The 20,618-nt window shown below is 43.9% G+C and overlaps 1 protein-coding gene across 6 annotated transcripts; it reads right to left on the bottom strand.

The window, feature by feature from the left end:
* Positions 1 to 965: 965 nt before the first annotated feature.
* LOC307085875 (endoplasmic reticulum aminopeptidase 1-like) lies at positions 966 to 17,078 on the bottom strand. Of its 6 annotated transcripts, none has more exons than XM_079750782.1 (19): positions 17,044 to 17,078; positions 14,541 to 15,063; positions 14,275 to 14,413; positions 13,902 to 14,036; positions 13,081 to 13,201; positions 12,010 to 12,161; positions 10,783 to 10,896; positions 10,137 to 10,268; positions 9,031 to 9,162; positions 8,680 to 8,763; positions 8,138 to 8,295; positions 7,747 to 7,826; positions 5,819 to 6,002; positions 5,038 to 5,251; positions 4,365 to 4,549; positions 3,264 to 3,425; positions 2,926 to 3,066; positions 2,200 to 2,281; positions 966 to 1,951 (listed from the first exon to the last, which is right to left on the bottom strand). In XM_079750782.1, the coding sequence occupies exons 2-19, from the start codon at positions 15,029 to 15,031 to the stop codon at positions 1,766 to 1,768; spliced, it is 2,892 nt and encodes a 963-aa protein (XP_079606908.1). In that variant the 5' UTR covers positions 15,032 to 15,063; positions 17,044 to 17,078; the 3' UTR covers positions 966 to 1,765. The 6 variants fall into 6 exon arrangements, 3 of the variants coding, with proteins under 3 accessions (XP_079606908.1, XP_079606910.1, XP_079606909.1); XM_079750784.1 differs by having other exon boundaries at positions 5,038 to 5,194; XM_079750783.1 differs by having other exon boundaries at positions 10,137 to 10,253.
* Positions 17,079 to 20,618: the final 3,540 nt, after the last annotated feature.

The raw sequence follows: 20,618 nt of genomic DNA, 5'->3' as shown, positions 1-20,618 counted from the left end.
CGTGGAAACCCCACACCCACTGGCCCGCTACATTATATACAGACAGCCCCCAGTCCTATCCAGCTGAGGAAGCAGGAGCTAGTAAGTTCACCCTCCAAAGCCTGTTCATTGAACCACTTGTTTCCATTTGCACTGACACAGGCAGCTTTTTATTTGTTTGCTATTCAATTTGTCTAGGTACATCAGAGGAAGTTGAGGGGAAAGCGTTCCTGGAGAAGCAGCTTGAAGACATTTTTGGGGCCCTGAAGCGCAAGCTGCATGAGGATACAACCTTCACTGCTCCAGTGAAATCGTTTGTGGAAACATTTGGGAAGCGCCACACTGACAGTCAGCATTGTTTTCCTTAGGGTAAAACAATCAAGTGCAATCTAGCGTTTGTGCAAGACCAAGGGGCTTCCTTCAAACTAGTGCTACCCTAGGTGTCCAACCGACAGCGGTGTCCCGGAGAAAGGCAGCTTATGGTGGTAGGAGAACCCTTGGAGCTGGCAGTTCCCCAAAGAGCTCCAGAAAGGAGCATGTGTACTCCAGACAAGGCAGACCAAAGGGTGTACCACACAACCTGTCATACTGTGTCCAGGAGAACACTTCCTTGGGGAAAACCCACTGAGCGCCCCTCCCCACACAACTCGCCCCCTCCCCGAAGGGTGATTTTACAGTTGCTATTGTTATATATCGAAATGTTATTTTTACAAATTTCTCCAAGAGGGGTTTAAAAAAAACATGACATCTCAATTCGACATCACAAATTTCTTGAGAAAAAGAGAAAAAATTTAACACCAGCTATTCAAGAAGGATACACTTATAGAGAAACAAGCGTTCTTTTTGAAGAAGGTATTTTTCTAAGGGTGAGAAACAAGGCTGTCATATTGTATACGAAATCACTCAAGACTAATCAAAAGGGTAGCCTAATAGGCTACAGTTATTAAAAAAAAAACAGCGAGGCCATCAACAAATTATTTGTTTTATTATTTGTAAATAATTCCGAGACAGACGGAGAGGCGCTTCGCAGCTGGGATGGGACGCCTGTAGTTGGTGTGCCCGTGAGAAATCCTGTCACCGCTCCCAGCTAGCAGGTCATCAAACTGGGCCAGAGTCAGCCTCAAGGAGCACTGGAAGTGGCAGTCATCCAGACGGAGCTCCTGGAGAAGACGGTTAAGTTCACCGAGCTGTGTGCGCCTCCGTTGGATGTGATGAACCCAGACATGTTCTCTGGGTTGGCTTCTCTGACATCTCTGGTACTTCCACAACAGGTAAAGAGTTGCAGTGGTGGTTATCTTTATGGTTGATGAGAATGAAGTGGTGGAAATAAAGGTTGGCGCTCAGGAGGTAAGCCCCGCCTCCTCTGGAGAAGGGCAAATATTCAAGGGTTGTGTTGGTTTTTACTCATCCGAGTTAACGTTGCGGTTTGCATGGTCAAGCTCAAACAAGTTACGGGAGGCGAAATTTGCTGACAAGATTCAACCTAACCGAACAACCCTGTTACTTCCGTTCAAGCTCTTTTCCTCTTTTCTGACTTTATTCTCAAATTTCTGACTTTAATCTCTGAATTCTGGCTTCAAACTCATAATTCAGACTTTAAACTAAGAATTCTGAGTTTAAAAAAAAAGAAAAAAAAGGGGGGCAACTCAGACGGTCCTTTGTGGGACACCTAAATAAGTTGTTAATGAAGCTGGACAATAAGTGTTGGATGTTTTGGGAAAGTCTATTTAGACAGTAGTCTTCACAGTGGGCAACCCACTTCCATTGCCAGTGTTAACGGATGGACCTAAAGATCCTCGTGTGGAGTATGTTGCGTGTTGCCTGTGCTCGTGTGTTTGTCCAGCCAGGCCTGCAGCAGGGGCAGGTGTTTGTCCATCCATCGGATATTCAACTCAATGGTCTCGTACGCTTGCTGGATGCACCTCAGCTCTGAGCCCATCTCCTTGGTCAGGGAGCCAAAGAACTCCTGAACCTGAGGTATTAGGTGTGAAGAAGGAAAGAACAATTGCATTGTGCAGACGAGTCCATGATAATGATTTTAAAGGATTAACCTTGATAAATGTGAATTCTGACAAACGTTGAAAACGTTAATTGCTACTTTTGAAGGTTTGTTAAGACACAATAGTAGTAGACAAAATAGGAGGTGTGTTCACCAGACATTGTTTAAAAATCTGTTTACTTATTTTGTGTGTGTGTGTGTGTGTGTGTGTGTGTTCTCACCTCTTTCAGCATTTGTGGGGTGGAGTACTGGTCAGTTACTCCAGTCACCATGTCAGCTATGGAGTTTGAGCCTTCCCCAAACCTTCTCAGACAATACAAAACAAACACACACACACACACACACACACACACACGCACAAAGATATTCACTTAAAATTAATTCACTTCAAAAGTAAATGTATAAAGTAATTTACTGCACAAATCAGATTATTAAAACCTGTTGAATATTATCACTCAACAACTGTAGATCACTGATGGAAAGTGTTTATAAGATGATACAATCCTCTTTTAGAAGCTAGTTAACGCTTATGGTGGCAGGGTTATAAGCTAATATGATTATTATTTTATTAATATATAACAGTTTTCCACATTTGGATGTTTAAGAAGTCGTCAAAAACATGCCAGTGCATTGAACAATGCTAAAAGCCAATGTTTTGTGCATCCGGCCAAATAAAAGTATATTAAACAGGTCAATTGTGTTGAAGGATTACCCATTGAGATGGACCGTCTTTCTGAGAGGTCTGAACTATGGGCCCTGCACTTTGGAAAAGCAAAGCTTTTCGGTATGTGTTCTGATAATCCCCACACAGAAAGACCCCAGTCGGATTCCAGTTGGCTTCCACCCCTGTTGTTGCAGTGATGTGATTTGTGCCAACCATTAAGCCACCATGCCACGTCAACACTTTCTAACACATGTGAATGACATGATACGAGAGGCAGACTGACTTTTTTATCAGGGCCGGCCAGTTTGCCCGGAGGAAGTCCCATACCAGCTTGTAGCCATGGGGGTTCATGCTAACAGCGATCACCACATGGGGAAGATCCTGGGTCTTCAGAACCTCCCCACGAAAACTCTCCTCCAGCAGTCTGAGAGAGAGAGAGAGAGAGAGAGAGAGAGAGCGAGAGAGAGAGAACAAAAAACAAATGCATGAGTGAGAGCTCATCAATGGGAAGGGAGACATTGAAAGACCAGAGAAATTGAAAGGCAATGGAAGGAAGAAGACAACTGAATTGCCCAGAACAGTGTTTTACTGCCAATCTGACCGTCTATAACGCGGACCCACATGTGGAGTTTGTCCGTCAGGGGGCTGATGGAGAGCGCCATCTTTATGCGTCTCTTGACTGACGTGTCCGGGGAACGGCCGTACATCTCATACAGGAAGTCCCACCCCTCTGGAGTGCGGGCTCCAATAGCAAACACGCACAGGCTGACATCACTGGGGAGACTGAGGAGGGATGAACACAGAAGACCTTGACATCTTGCAAGGACTAGGGTTGAGCAGAAGACAAACATTAACAAGACTGTTCATTCATTCCTGAACCTGTGGGGAACCTCGTCTGCAGAGATTCAAAAATGTATTCATAATATACTGTAATATGCAGCTATAATAAGCAACATAATAATTTCAACGGTGTGTCCATTTTCACACGGGTGGATGTCCTGCTGAGAACACCCACGGTAACACAGAGTTTCCCTTAGAGGGTGCCAACTGCTGTTTAACCTAGAAGGGCACTCACAATCGGGTTGTACAGGCTACACAAGTATGTGGCTGTGGCAGTCTGTGTGGATGAGGGGGTTGCTTTAAGCAGCCTCACCTGGCCCGAGTCAGACTGATTGGACTCTGGGGCTGGGTGAGGCTGCACTGTTGCTCAGTGTGCACAGGTTCAACCATCCACCCATGTCTAATGCTATACGCCACCTAGGGGACCTTACTGGGCTCCTCCAGACAAAGGAAGCCATTTCATGGTAGAAGTTTGTACATAATAGCCTAATGCGCCATGTTGCCATGCAGGAGATCTCCCTGAGTGTGTGTGGTGATGCCTGGTTTAACCTGTTGCACACTGATGACTCAATGTGAAACAGGTGTGCAACAGACTCGGCCAGGTGCGGCAGCTTAAACCATCATCCACACAGAGTGAGGAAGGTCTGAAAGAAAACGACAGCCCAAGCCTAGAAGAGGTGCCATGATGGGTCAGAAATAGTCTGGATTGGTCTTAAATCGAAATGTTCTCATAGAGTGGCAGGTGCAAGTGAGGTTCCCTCACTAATAAGTTACGGGTGGACCTTCCTTACAGATTACCTTCCAGATTACCTTCCAGATAGCCCTTACATCAGGACAAAAGAGAGGGGTTCAGGGTTGGAGACCAGGTAAGGGGAGACTGACCTCATGTTGCCGTCCAGGACCTTCCAGCTGTGGAAGAGCCTGCTGGCCTTTTCCACGCAGGGCGGATGGTTGCGCACACAGGCGAACATCAGCAGGTAGCTCCTCAGCACCCTCTCAGAGACCGACCCGGAGTCGCTCCACGTCTGCTGGTCGATGAGGGTCTGTAACAGCTCCACGATGTAGCCCTGAGAGGAACACATTTCACCCACTTTAACTGAAGCCATTATTAGTTCAGTCCAGCGCCGCTCCCCTCCGGTCCACACAGCCCCAACATGCAGTGGATGTTCCCCGTAGAGAACAGAACCAGCAGCAACAGGATGTCCAAATGAAGTCAATACTGTTTGTGTAGCCCTTACTGACGGAAAGTATGTACCAGGGATTTGAACCGGTTCAAGAAACGAAAATGAAAACAAAATCATATATTTCTTAATTACATTCCTCTGAAAATGTAATTTCTCAAATGTACATTTCTCAAGCATAGGGTTATCGTTATGTGCAGTGAAACAAGGCACAACAGAGCTGCTGGAGGTATGTTGCAGCGAGGGAGAGGGTGGGTTTTGCCACAGTATTTTCACTAATTGCATATTTCTTACTATTCTGTTCCGCAAACAATACGAATCAGAACTTTTGGGGGACTGTGTGGGGGCTTATACACGGTTGGCATCGGGCGAACCTTCATCTGATTCTCCAGCGTCTTCATGTCCCTCCTCTCCATCAGCTTGTAGATGGGCACCAGCTCGCTGAGGCCCTGGTTGACCGCCAAGGTCTTCATCTCCCGGGACAGGTACAGGGACAGCTCCAGGGCCGTGTCCAGCGGCACCTGGCCCACACTGGGACACACACACACACACACACACACACACACACACACGGGATGGTAACAACACCTTTAACCAAGTCCCGCGTGGTGAGAGGAGATTAATCAATGTTGTTATTTTGACGCTGTACATTTACAACATACATTTTGTATATGACAAATGTACTTATTGTAACAAATGCACTTATTGTAAGTCGCTTTGGATAAAAGCGTCTGCTAAATGCCCTAAATGTAAATGTAAATTTACAAAATGTAAGTACTTAAAGTTCTCCTTTTATTTATTCAGGTGAGTCTCAGAGAGGCATCTCATTTGCAAGAGAGACCACATAGCAATTATTATAGCAGATAATCTATTAATAAATAATAATCTGTTGCCATCCCAGTTTAGCTTAGTTTAGGAGGTAGAGCAGGTTGTCTGGTAACCGGAATGATGCTAGTTCGATCACCAGCCCCTCCTATCTGAGGGTCGAGGTGTCCCCAAGCAAGAGACCTAACGAGCTGGCTGTGGCCTTGTGTGGATGTCACCGCCGTCGGTGTGTGAATGTATGTGAATGAACCTTTGTAAATTGATTTGGATTAAAGCGTCTGCTAAATGCCCTAAATGGAAGTGTAAATGTGATAAAAGGGGAGCCCTGACCTGACCAGCTGGAAGACATTGTTGATGAGGCTGGCGCGGTCACTGCTGCTCAGGGCCGTGTGGTTGGTCTGCAGCAGGTGGGTCAGGCCGCTCCAGCCCTGCCCCTGGTAGTGCACCATGTAGTAGCCGCTCATGTCCACGTTGAACTTGACCCAGTCCACCTCCTCCTCCAGGTACAGGACGTCTGCAGGGACAGGTACACGTTGGACCCACTAAGACATGAAAGCAATGGGTCAGCGTGACTGAAGCCATGGTTGGGCCCATGTACCAGTGGTTCTCGGTCAGTGGTCCCGAATCGTGTCCCGATCTATTAGCCATTTTGATTTGAAATAGCCCATAAATAATAACAATACAGTTTTTCCTCAATAGTTTAAACATGTTTTCTGAAACTATAGCTCAATTTCTCAAAACACAAACCTGAGAAGAGTTAAACATTTTGTCAAAAGTTCTTCTCAAAACTGTTTTTTTCCACTAAACAGTAAACACAGCTATCAAATGAATATCTCTTAGACAGCATCAATTAAACACTGGTGTGATCAATTCAAAACACTTCCATCAAAATACTATTTACATATGTTTTGTTTCATGAGGCCATGTTACATATTCCAATGTATAAAATTGTTTAGAAATAGCTTTCTTTTTTAAAGTTGCAATTAGGTGGTAAATATAGTATAAAGACGGTTGCCATATTGTAATACAGTACTGTGAATATATCATATAAATATTGCATTGACACAATCGTATCAGAATAGGATACAATGCATATTTGTCTATCCAATGAGCTCCAATGGGCAAAACTCACAATCCCAGCTTCCCAGAGTCATTCTGTACATCTATAGTTGATGCTGCAACATTGTTCTGACAATACACCAATGTTACCTATTTGGGTAAATTACAGTACAGTAATTGCACTGATAAGTAAAATGAAAAACCCTACGGTAAGAAAATGTTCAGACTATCTTTCGGGGGATGTTATGATGAAATCAGTCCAAGTACAAAAAGGTAACAAAGCAAATATATCGTTTTTTACTCTAATACAGTAAAATGTTCAGCTGAACTGACTGCATAAAAAGCTTTTCGTAGGCCAACCAAAAATAAAAATAAGAATATAAATGAGGTGAAACAGATCTACATGTAAATCAGTATGTATCCCACCTCCAATCCTGATCAGGCCAAAGGACCATATTTACAACACAGTAGAGCTCACAGAGTCTCTTTTATGCTCTGACACATGATTGAAGTGTTTTGCCAGTTGAGTTTGAACAGGTGAGAAGTGAGTAAGACTTATTGGTAATACGTTGTTGTGTTTTGTGTGATCCAGGTGAACCAAGTGTGCTAAATGATGACATTTGTGCTCAGAGTTTAGCAAAAATGTGAAAATAGTGGAATTATGTTTGGAGTTTAGCAGTCTGGAGTCTTGTAGTTGATACATAAGCATAAAATTTTCAAAATTGTGTGCATAGTTCCATTTTTTTGAGCGTATACAATCGAGAAAAACTGTAATAATTCCGTTTTTCGACCTCTTTTTACTGGATACTTTTATTGTATCTAATTAAATGTGCATAATGAGAAACTTGGTGTCATGAACCCAACTTTAGTTGCCCAAATCAAGTAAGTTTGAATCTGGGAACGTTAGTCGCCCCTAAAAGCATAGGTCTGAATAAATATATTTCACAGCCTATCTAAAGTCACAGTTTTTGTTTACTAAACATAATGCACGCCCCAACATCCATATGACCTTATATGGATCAGATTTCAGTTAACCTTATTAGTCTTCTTTGTTGTTGAGGTTAAATGTGTTTCTAAGATAACAATAATTCATTCAGTTGATAAATTCAGTTGATTACTTAGACTCTGTATCATTCTCAGTTTGGTGGCACAATATGAAATGGGTTGGGCATTGACCTCAAAAGTGACAGGGTTCTCACCAGTTTTGTTCTCCAGCAGAAAGCGTTGGATGGTGTTTGAGTGGCTGGTTTTGTAGGTCAACGGGATCTTCCACAGGAACCTATCGACGCACAGCATTAATGCTGATGAAGACCTTGGTGACCATGACAGTAAGAATCATCTTTTTTAACACACCATGAACTAAAGGTAGGAGAATATACATTAACAATGTCCTCAATTAGTCAAATATCTAATTAGATCAGAATCATTTTCTGTAGATCGATTGATCGATGTTTGACCCCCATTCATTTATTACACCTTGGTTGACTGAAAAAACCGGAGGATCGTCTCTCTGAACAGCCTGCACGTTTTTATTGGACATAATGGCCCTGCCCGAGCAGGGGTTCCCTGGGTGAGCTCTGTAGACTTTACCCGTCGCTGAGGGCGGGACCGTCCATCTTGAGGTAGCGTTCCTGATGGAGCCTGACCTCGCGACCTTTCACCTCCACCGTGACCAATGGGAAGCCCTCCTGCAGCGTCCAGGTGTCCATGATGGTGCCCACGTCCAGCTCGTCGTCTGTGTACCATTTCTACACACACGTACACACGCATTCAAAAGATCACAATCATTACAATTCTATAGTAAAATCCCATGTTTCTTTTTTGTATTATATTATAATATATTTTATATTCAAGAAGTCACACAATGCAAAGCCTGCCGGACATTTGTTGTACAACGGAAAGTTTTGTGACATTTTGCCACCGTCCGTGTCAGTACGTAAACACAGGTTCATTCCACGATTTTCAAAATCCCGGCCAAAGCAGCCAAACGAGAAAACGGGAGGAACAGGAAATACCGTTGATCTTGAGGCATATTCAGCAGAGGATTATGGATATTCCCAGCATGGGGGGGCAAGCGCTCTACCTCCCTGGCTGCTAAAGTTGTCAGAGAATGGAGGTACGTCGGTACTTACAAAGCCCCCGGGTCGCAGCTTCCCCTCGGAGCAGAAGGCCTTCTGCTGGACTCCGCCCACCTCGAACTGGTCGGACTGACACACCTGTTGGGGGGGACACACAACTCCTTGACTCGCATGTAACCACATTAGGACACGTTGTTTTGGCTACGATTGACCTCTACGTCCAGAAATCCTGTTGCCTTACAACGTAAAACAAAGAAAGCCTCACAGAATTCTCATTTGATTGATCATCATAAAAAAAAGAAGTATAAACTGTAATTTGATCATGATATTTGTTTGAGAGTACGAACAGGACAAAATAATAATTGGAAGAACACACACATGAGGACGGTGGGGACGCCTACTCACGTTGGAGAGGCTCTGCCAGAGGTGGCTGTTGACGGTGTTCTGGTAGCTGTAGCGACGGAGGTAGCGGATGATGCCCTCATTGAAGGCCTCTGGGGTCAGGAAGTCCCGCAGCATGTTCAGGATGCAGGCCCCCTGCGTTCACACACACAGACCAGTGGAGGCTTCTCCCGTGAGGAGAGGGAGGAAGATCCTCCTTAACATTGTTGAGAACAATAAATGTAGATTGCCCAGACTACTGTAATGAATGAATGCCCTTCAATATGACTACTTTAATGCCTTTGTATATGTAATGTTTTTTTCCCTCGGTAAAGGGACATTAGCTCTCCCTATCGCCTATTGATAATTACTTCAGGGAGGACTTCACGTTCCTCCCTCAGCCTCCATTGACTCCCATTCATTTCCCTGACAAATGTTGGCGGCCGGTGAATAACATGGGGTTCAATGGGAGAGAGGAGGAAAGTCCTCCTCTGAGTGGGTGTGACTAGCTAAGGGATCTGGATCCCACCTAGATCTGTTCATAGCTCATGGCTGCGCTATGAACCAATAAGCTGAAGCCCTGGCTGTGGAGCAGCCCGGAGGGAGGGGTTTATCCCCTCAAGTCTAGGCTACGAGAACCAACGAACCCGCTCAGTCGTATGCCTCGTTTCCACCGAGCGGTGCGCTACTGTTCGTTGCGGTACAGTGCGGCACTGTTCGCTTATATTGGCGTTTCAGTAGCCCTCGGCCGGGCTGCGAAGCCCGCGGCCGGGCTGCCAGCGGCCAAGCCTGCGTTGATGATTGACTTGATCTAAAAATGAAGTCCCTCAATCTTAATTGGCTTAACCCCATGACCAACATTCTGAAACATCCATTAACATCCACATTATATATGAATGTTATACATTGTGTTGTATGTTCTGTTATATTAATGTTTAACATTGTGTTTTATATTCCGTTATATAAATGTGGTAAATTCTGTTGTATGTTGTGTTTTATAAATGTGGTACATTCTGTTGTATGTTATGTTATATTAATGGTTTACATTGTGTTATATATTCCGTTATATAAATGTGGTACATTCTGTTGTATGTTGGAACCCTTCGATAAGGGTTAAAAAAGGACGGCACCTTGCTGTACGAGACGTCATCAAACATCTCCCAGATCTGGGAGGGGGTTTCCACCGGGGTGGAGACGGGATGGGAGGAGCTGAGAGAGTCGACCTCCATGGCTTTGAAGCATTTGCCCTGAAAGAAGTCATCCTATGAGAGGAGGGACAAGTCAATGAAGAGGTCAGAAAGGTGGAGGGTTAGGGAAGTGAAATTTGTTTCCTGCCTGATGAGAGTGTGGCAGGTGTGTAGAAGGTACCATTTAGGGGATTTACATTGAGGGGATTTTGGTGACACTTTTATCCAAAGCAACTTACAACCAATCATTCACACATTGACTGCGGATTCAACCATGCAGGCAGCCAGTTCGTCCGGAGCAGTCAGGGTGAGGTTTCTTGCTCAGAGACACCTCGACATTCAGCTAGGAGAAGTCGGGGATCGAACTAGCAACCTTCGGGTTACCAGTCAACTTACTCTACCTCCTGAACTAATGCCACCCAGTACCAGGTGGAGAGAAGGTGCCAAGTGTAGAGAAGGCGCCAGGTGTATAGAAGGTACAAGGTGTATAAAAGGCGCCAGGTGTATAGAAGGTACAAGGTGTATAGAAGGTGCCAGATGTACAGAAGGTGTAGAAGGGTTGAGTACTACATGTCTCAGGAGCTCTCACCACTTGAAGCTCGGGGTAGGTGATGTCCACCGAGACAAACTCCATGAACTTGGCGAAGCCCTCTTTGAGCCACAGGTCGTTCCACCACTCCATGGTGACCAGGTTCCCAAACCACTAGACACCAACAGGAACACCCAGTTAGCCATCTCACCCCTGGATATGGCAAACTCATTTTGATCTTCTTTAAGTGATAAATTGTTAATTTACACACAGATGAAAAGAACTACAAGCTATCATGTCTTATATATATCTTGTCTATAATCCATATAGTATCGAGATGTACTGTATTTGCTATGATTCTAATAAAATTAAAACACATTTTGTTTTCCCCATTGCTAAATATTTGTCAGGAATGCGTTTAATATCACATCCTCTCGTTATTAAGTAGTAATCATCATTGGTCGGCAAAGGCCAAATTCAATTTGAGAGATTCCCTGGGTTTATCGAGTCATTGATATACTACTTTGAATCTAGACATTTAGTAACTTCAATGCTACTTGAACAAAAGTAAAAACGAAAAGTGAAGAAGTTACACAGCAGAGCTTTAGAAATGTGATCATATTAATAGTTCAAGTAAAAATATCAATTAAAAAGTAAAAAGAGAAGACATTCAGCTAAAATCATTAGCTGAATGACTACCATTGTAGCTGAGTATGTGGATCAATGGGTTTTGGATTGTAGAGACAATGCATTCTCCATCAAATCAAACCCTGATCAGGCTGATCTACAGCCATCTGAAGTGGTAATTAATGTGTCTGTGTCAGCATGTGATGCAGCATGAAGCACCATCATGCCATGGCTCTTTGGTACATGAAACCTGAAGTTCTTGCTAACTAAAAAAAACATCTCCTATACTAGCTTCACACACACACACACACACACACACACACACACACACACACACACACACACACACACAGACACACACACACATAAACACACATACATAATACTGCTCCGTATTATGTACCTGAGCCAGGAATATATTTATCCTTTTAAAAAGGTGCTGAAACCTATTTCAGGTAGACTCTCACATAAAGACTACAGGGATCTTTGTTCATTGTTTTGACTCTGCCGCAACGTACAGGAATCTCATGTCTTACCTCATCAAAGTGTAGCCTGGAGCTAGCATAAAATAACAAATCTTGCATATTGTACATTTAAAATAGTATTTTTTTTTCATTTTTATCTCCATATCCCTATCAAGTGATCCAGGTGAAAGGTTACCTGGTGGGCCAATTCGTGAGCGATCACCATGGTGATGCCCAGCTTGTCGGAGGCTGAGGACTTGGGTTGGAAGAGAAGGCCTGCCTCCCTGTAGGTGGTCAGACCCCAGTTCTCCATCGCCCCCGACTGGAAGTCTGGGATGGCCACCAGGTCTGCAGGGATCAACAACACAACATCTATTTGGATCGATTCGAGTACATTTGCATCTCCTCTACTCTGCTCTAGACATACAACTACGACTGTGCTGGCTTTAACTTGTTTGAAGAGGGGAAAAAAGGGAAAAGACTAAATGGGACTATGATTTTAGCACTCACTCAATACAATGAATATAATTATTCCTACTTAAAGTGATAATAGAAGGAGTCCCAACAAGGACTCTGCCACGCATGGCTGAGGAGTAGGTGGTGTCCGATGGATGGAGTTTCATTCACAACAGATTCTTGATTCCTAAAGACATCTTAGGGGTGTAAACTTTAATTTTGGTCTTTCTGAACATAGTGTGCTACTTTGTGAACTATTCTGTGTTCAGAGACACAAGGAGCCTCTAGATGGCGTTTTTACAGTCTCTCACAGAATGAACATTTTTAATTGCAGATGAAAGATTGTTTTTATTAGTGCCTCGTTTTCTGTTCCACATATATTGTGGGATATAGACAAGGGCTTCATAACATCTCACTTGAACTCATCTTTTCTCAATAAATGTAAAAAAAAAGATTCTCCCTAAACATACAGATCTTGAGACTAGGGGTGCAGAGGGGGACTCGAGTAATCATCAAGCAAATCATAAACCATTACAGAATTATTGTACTATTGTCATTTTCCAACATCTTCCAAATACATGATAGATTTTGTTGATATGAATTTTTGTTACGTTTTAGAGCAGGATATATCTTTAAATAGTCCAAAGCTGTTATATATATTATAAACCATATTACTATTGCATTATTTCACACCCATATAAAGTTGTCTTTGCCCTTTTACCACAAGGTTCGTATTTGTAGTTCTATGAATTCATTTATAATGATGGCAAAGGGTTGTACACCAATCATGACGAGGGACCAGACCACATACCCTGCTTCGGCAGCGGGTAGGGGATGTCGAAGAAGTCATCGTAGAAGTCCAGCAGCTTGACCGCAGCGTCCAATGCGAAGGAGGTCTGGTCAATCTTCTCTGGTGACGCGTAAACGGAAATCTGAGGGATGCCACATTTTCAAATGTTCACACACTGAAGGTGCTTGCACACCGCCGCGCGGCAACCGCCCTTATAACCGCCACGCTGCCGGAGGGTTCAGTGCGGAGGTGTGAAGGGCCAGGCGTTTTCAAAAGCGGCTGCTGCTGCCGCCGAAAGTTTTGACACGGGGAAAGCTGAGCGGTAGGGCAAAATCTGTGCGCGTTCACGTGGGCGGCAACCGCTTTCTGTTTTTCAGCCACTTTTGTAACCGCCTCCCCTCTGCCGCCCTTCCCTCATTGAAATGAATGGAGGCAGCGAGTTGCAGCGTGGCGGTGTGAAAGCAGCTTCACACTCTGTTCACTTTGGGTAGGTTATATTCGTAAAAAACCTGAGCCGCAGACTTAGCGATGAAGAGGTTAAGTGTTATCAAGGTGTCCATTTAGCATCAGCAAACTGTGCTTCATCAAATTCATTGTAACCTCAAGTAATTTCAGTGCATCAATGTCCTTTTTGTTTCAGTTAACACATCAATAAATAAAAGGGGCGGTATGACTAAATCACAACAGACAAGATGCGTCATTGAAACACTCAACCACCCAATCAGATCCTCCATTGTATGACTAATTGGTTTGATAGCCAATGGGATGGCTACTTGGTTAGAGAGTTAATTGTATGTCCATTTAAAGATTCCTCAGTCATCCCGTAACCCCCTCCAGCTCACCTTGACCCCGTGTTGGGTGGTCTTGCTGACAGACAGGAAGTCGGACACGATGAAGGCGACCAGGTATGTGCTCATCCTCACACTGGTGTCAAAGTAGTCCTTCAGCAAGCCCCCGGCCAACTCTACTGTGTTTATCTTGGAGAGGAAGAGGAGCAGTGAGAGAAGTACAACCTTGAGGAGAACGTCTCGAGTGGAACAACACAATCACTGCAACAACACAGTCATCAAAGCGGTGTGATATGCTGCCATCATCACCACAAACGTCCACAAACACCAGAGTAACACTTTCCCCAAGGTCCCACCGTGGCCACAGCAATAACATCATCACAGCAACCAGACAGTGGACACAATAGCAGGTCTGACCCTCATGTACCTTGGGCATGTTGGATATGGCGATATGGCGTGGCTCTCGTACGATCTGAATTGTGAAGTTAGCTTTGAACGCCGGCTCGTCAAAGCATGGGAAGGCTGCCCGGGCGCTGGTGGCCTCGAACTGGGTGGAGGCCACGTACCTGGGGAATAGAGGTCAAGCTGTTAGTACTTCAGTTGTACAGCTGAAGCCCTTCTTTAATCTACATATTTGGTCAACATCACCACGGAAGTGTTGTATATCCACAACATAGACTGATAGTCACCTACCTGATCTCCCCACTGCTCGCACGGTAACTGCTCTTATAGAAGCCTTGATAGTTATCTGACAAGTTGGCGGAAAACTCCAGCAGAACGTCATACATCCTGCCTTGGACGAGGACCCGGTCGGAAAGAAGAGCTAACTGTTCAGAAGCAGGGTGCTCTAGGAAGCGCAGGGGGGTCGGAGGTGCCCCTGGCACCAGGAGCGTCACCTTGGAGATGAGCAGCTCACTGCTGTGGAGGACGATGGTCGTGGTGTTTTCTAGGACCTCCAGGTCGATGTGGACCACGCCGGTGAAGTGGAGTGTGTTCATGTCGGGGTGGATGGTGAGGTTGTAGTGAAGGGGAACCACTGTCTGGGGGAGCCTCATGCGTTCCCAGGGGAAGGCTTGGCCGGCCGGGGGAGGCGTCCCGACAGCGTCGCTGCCCGGTAGCTGTGCCGCGAGGGAGGGAGCGCTGGCCTCCAGCAGGAGGAGTACGAGGAGAGGAACAGCTAGCATGATGGCGACGAAACGTTGGGTTTACACCACTCCTACGGGTTACAGTAGGAAAAGGAGAACACTGTTTATTTTAGCAATCTGGGGTTGTGAGGTACAACAGCAGAATATCACAAAGTTTGATCCTGCATTGAAAAAAGAAACAGCCTAAGGGGGGGGCCTTTCTCTGGCAAAGAAACACTGGGGTCAATTGCTGAAAAAAAACACAACGCAGTGCTTTTCTTACTGTTATGACAAGTAGTCACATTAGCTCCTTACCTCCTAGCTTAACATCGGAGCAAAAACGTATTATTAAACATCCATGAAGATGAGCAGCTGAGGAGTGGAAGAGCTGGGTCAGGTTCACTGGCTCTCTAACTGCTGCTAGGATGCCATCCGCTCAAAGGCAGCTCTTGAGTTTCAATCTGCTGCTTTAAAGGACATACATGCCTTACAGTTGGAGGAAACTATTATAAAATATAGGTCGGAAAAAGGGGAAAAGGAAGCATGGATAGTTGCAGCAGATGCCAAAATTGAAAACTTCCAGGCTAGGAGGGAAGGAGCCATATGGGGATGATCTGAATGTCTATTATGAAGAAGCAAGCAAGCCAGTGGAACCTCCATTTACTGACGATTCTGCCTTAGATTTTTTTCAAGTAGCTGCTGTACGTAAGACCCCACTTCAGAGAGCAGTTGGCCACATCTGTAGTAGCTCTTAGGTAGCCACTAGTGCATCTAGTCCACTACTGGGAGATCCGGAAATCAACGTCTTTTACGAAAACCTCAACGCAATGGAGGCTAAAGAGGAAACTGCTGATCTCATTATCATGCATCAAATGTATCCGAACAACCTAAAGTAAAATAACCAATATTTTATGGCAATTGGTAACCCACTTTCTTATTAAGCTTTTAATTCATACATTAGCATATTTAATAAAGGACAAGACTAGTAGATGTCAGATAGTCTCTTTACTTTCAGCTCATGTCAGACCAGATATTTGGTTCGTAGTTGTCTGCACATGGATGTGGGCAGAGGATTTCCAGAACCCATGTGTCTGTTTAATAGACATTTTGGTGACAAGATGATCTGAAATTGATTACCTGGCACTGATTATAAGGCACCGAACTGAACATAAAAGCAGATAATGGGAAATCACTTAATTCCCAGTGGAATGTGCAACACCATACAAGACTGAAAAAATGGATGAACTGGATGTTACATCCACCTTAAAACGGATAGTAATAATAATAAACACACATGCTAGATTCAGACATCTTTTGGAATTCATTGAGCAGTTTAACATTATATAACATGTTATGTTAAATATGTTTGGAGACATATTTACATTTGAAGGCATTCAAAACGCTTTAACAAAAAAGCTGTTCAGGCTGAGGTATAGCTATGAGAAGTCCAACTCCGTAACAAACGGAAAAAAGTTAACAACAGAAGTGGTTTAAAGACCATATAAATTACAATTAGAGCATTTAGCAGACGCTTTTATCGAAAGCGACTTACAGTTATGATCACATTGACGGCGGAGTCAAACGTGCAAAGCGACACACAGCTCAGCAGCAGCAGTTAGGGCTAAGTGTCTTGCCCAGGGACACATGAACCCTCAGCTAGGAAGAGCTGGGGATCGAACTATCAACCTATCGGTTGCAAGACAACTGCTCTTCCTCCTGAGCTAAGCCGACCCAGGGATAGAGGTATGTGTGGGTCAGTGCAGGTCGTCGGACGTCATACAACCCCTAGCTCGAACCCACCCCCTCGCCACGGGAGGGAATCATATTCGATTGATCCAATACGATGTTGGATCAGATCACTAGAAACAGCAGTTATGATGAGAGGGAAACATAACTGCCTCCCTAGTAGGACCCTCGTGCTTCCTACATTTCAAGAACATATCAAGAGTGCACTTTTAGTCATTCCTAACTATGTTAGGCCTGTTTCGTTCACGCTTTAGGGAATTGATAAAGAATATATAGTGTATAACTTGTATATATTTTGCATTTATAATAACTAAATGTGGATTTACCTGTGTCAGCGGCGGCTTCTCCCCCAAAGTGAAAGTGAAAACAAACGATTCATTGCAGGTGAACTGCATGCTGGGAGCGTCCCCAAAGGTAGACTAAAGTCGTTTCGTGAGACAGGTCCATCTCTGAATTTAAAGTTATTCAGTTTTCAACTGGTGTATACAGCCTATGTTATGAACTTGATTGACTTTATTCAAAGGTTGTATAGTTTTTGAGATGCTGCGCACAGTTTGAAGTGCATTGTCGGTGTCATAAACAAGACTTCCGTATTCTCTAAACCTCTAAAATTCTCTAAAATTAACTTTACAAACTATTGCATTAGTGGTATGAAGTAGGCCTAGTTTCACCAAATATGTTGTTTCCATTTGATACAGTGCCGAGGCAACGAGGACCGGGGGGAGTGGGGTGGAGAGACAGCTGTTGGAAGCTTTGGCGAGGCTACCCCCACCTGCCCAAGCGGCCCCCTCAGAGGATGAGCTTTTCTCAGAAGCCTTCCCTGCAAAGATTGTCTCCCCAGCGGAAGGCAGACCTGAAATTTCCGATTCACAAGTTCATCCAGGAGGCCAGCCCTGTGAAGCCCAATTTGGAAAGATTGGACTAGCATAGGTTCACTGGGGGGGGAGTCACACACACACACACACACACACACACACACACACACACACACACACACACACACACACACACACACACACACACACACACACACACACACACACACTTAAAAAAATAAAAGCACTCTATGAGGGCAAAAATGTGATTTCATGTTCTTTATTTACCAAAGCACAACGTAACAGCTTGAACTGTTCATTTGTCTGCTGTGTACAAAAAGGTTTAATTTTGGTTAGCTGCTAAATGTGTAGGATGATATTGCAGGATACACCGCTATTATATATAAATGATATGTTCTGGAAGTAGAATGGACACTGCATTATCCTTATCTACAATTATATTAAAGGTTGGCCCCCAATCATTGTGAAATAATTTAAAAAGCAGAAAGGGGGACACTTATTTCTGACTAATTATTTAAAGAACAATAATTTACCTCTTTACTGTCTCACTGAAATATGAAATATGAAAATGAACTGTTGGTGTTTTTTATGTTTTTGCCTTTTGCATTTATATAATTAAATGCATAATGCTGTTGAATGTTACACATACATGCTTTTTGTTATTGCGTTGTAGTGCAGTGTAGACATAACTTGTTAAAGCTGTATTACCTCATAATAATCACTGATAGAAATAGAGACAAAGTTCTCTATGATATGAATGTGAGCTGATGGCCTGATGCTGGCAGGTCAGCAGGCAGCGTGAGGTTGCCGGACCATAGCTCTGCACCAAAAGCAGAGTTGGCCAGAATCCCACCATCACTGGTTCCTCTGAAGACCCTGACAACATCATCCTGGGACAATATTGGGCCTCCACCCACCACTGCCAAGAGAACTAGAGAGAATGTTCCCTTGTAGCTGTAGAACTGGGATCCTGAGTGAGCAGGGGCTTGGAGGAGAACAACATGTGTGCCATCGAGTGCTCCACAGCAGAGGAAAATCCCACCACTCCTCAAACCTACCTGCAATTGACCCCCACTCATCTCTGGTGGGCACAGCCATGAACTCCCTTACAAGACAGACCCAGATAGCAGTGGCAACATCGGGGACATTGCTAGAGACAGTGGAGACCCCAACACGGAAGCTGTTAGTGATGTAGGTGGTATTTTACATCAAATGTGTTGGAAGTAGAATCTTTTTGATATGGCTGCCCTGGTGGATAAAATAAGAGCTCATTTTACTTTGAAAAGTTTAACTCACAGTTCAAAAACTTATACACAACAACAGTTTCTGATCTTGTCATACTGGTTTTAACACAATCAGTGTGTTAACATGACACTCGAGAAAACCAAATTATTGGATTAGTCAGACTATGATTGGATTTTTAAGATGCATGTATACACATTAGTCTGACTGATTTTCTCACCACCATGTATACTCGGACAATTGCAGTTGTCCAATTGAGGAGCATAGTCGAACTATGGCTGTAATTGGATAACTGGTGCATGTAAACGTACTAAATGTGTTTAGCAACCTTGTAGGAATTCTACGGGTGATGTGGGGATAAAGCTCTTATACAACATTTTAATCATCTAAAGATAACATTAACTACTCCAAATCAGGCTAATCTACGTTTATTTTGGGTTCATACTCTGTAGTAAGTGATATTAATTCAGCTGACTTGTGACATGCAAGTAAATATGTGTTGATTTTGACTCAACAATTATGAAACTACCACTCACCGTAGGCGAATTTATGAAGCCTACTATGGCCACGCCAAGACCCCGAAAAGACACGCTTCGATTGGTTGGTCACACACGTCACCACCCCAATGTCTTTTCTTGCCAGAAACAACTTGTAAATGAAACTTGTAAATGAAATGATGGTTATTGGTTTGTCAACAATAACTTATTGTTACTACTGTCAAATTGTCAGTCTGAGGTAAATTCGTGAAAGTGGATTTACTCAGCAGAGGACGACCCTACATAGCCTAAGGTTAAGGATCAATTAAGCGTGTAGAAGTCAAATTAGCGTGTAGAAGTGTGTAGAAGATGCTTTTACACGTATCTCGGTTGTAATAAGTGTTTGTTTTTTTCGCAAATATGTTGCAAATATGACAGTATGACTGACCCAAAACCTGCCCCACAGTATTTAGAAAGACCAACTCTATCATCAGTATGACGGGTAAACGGTGCCATATTTGCCAGACACCTGGCAACTCGGAGCAGTTGCCAGAGCTTGAGGTTAGGAATAAGTGAAAGGTTGAGAGTAATTAATTGCTCTCAACAATTCACTTATGGTTGAGAGTAATACTTAATACTTTCTTTAATAACATCGAAGAACAACACGGTGTGACTTTGTCCTTTTCCTTTCACTAACATTATGAATAACAGAACGTTTTTCTGCAAGATTGAGTCGAGCAGGGTGTGCAAATGGGTACAGAGCAGAGTTCAAAGGGAGAATGGAGACCAGAGAGGAGGTGGAGAAACGGCTGGTGGATTTCCAGAATTCCTCCACCCTGACGTGGAGGAAAGCAAGAACCTATCCTCAGTCAGGGAGGTATAACGCTTACAGAGTAAGTGCAGCATGGAAGGGTAGCATACAGGGACAAACAGGGACATACAAAGACAATGTGAGGCTCTGAGTTGTTTAGGCAAGGTCATTGCCCTTCATCCGCCCTGGACACTCTGAAGTATGACCTACAGGAGGAAGAGGGGGACAACTTCTTCCTTGTAGCAGCTGACCGGTCTGTCGTTCCAGACCTCCAGTTCTGCTACAGGTTGGTCTATTACTTGGTCTCTCACCCAAATCATCTCTAGTCGTGTTTAATTTATCTCTCAACGCATCACCTATAACTGCTTGTTTGAGATCAGACATGATCATTTCAGTTCCAAAATAAAATAACATTGCCAGACGTAATGACATGCTTATGTGATGTGCAATATATGGTGCCTATGTTGGTGCATCGATGTCAACTGTGTGGTATGGGTGAACACTTCAAGACAAATTCCCATTAAAGGTATGTCCAT

This window comes from Pollachius pollachius (assembly GCF_949987615.1).
Source record: "Pollachius pollachius genome assembly, chromosome: 1".
Classification (NCBI taxonomy): domain Eukaryota; kingdom Metazoa; phylum Chordata; class Actinopteri; order Gadiformes; family Gadidae; genus Pollachius; species Pollachius pollachius.
Note: the sequence above shows the minus strand (reverse complement) of the source record. Positions and strands in the feature narration are given on the sequence as shown.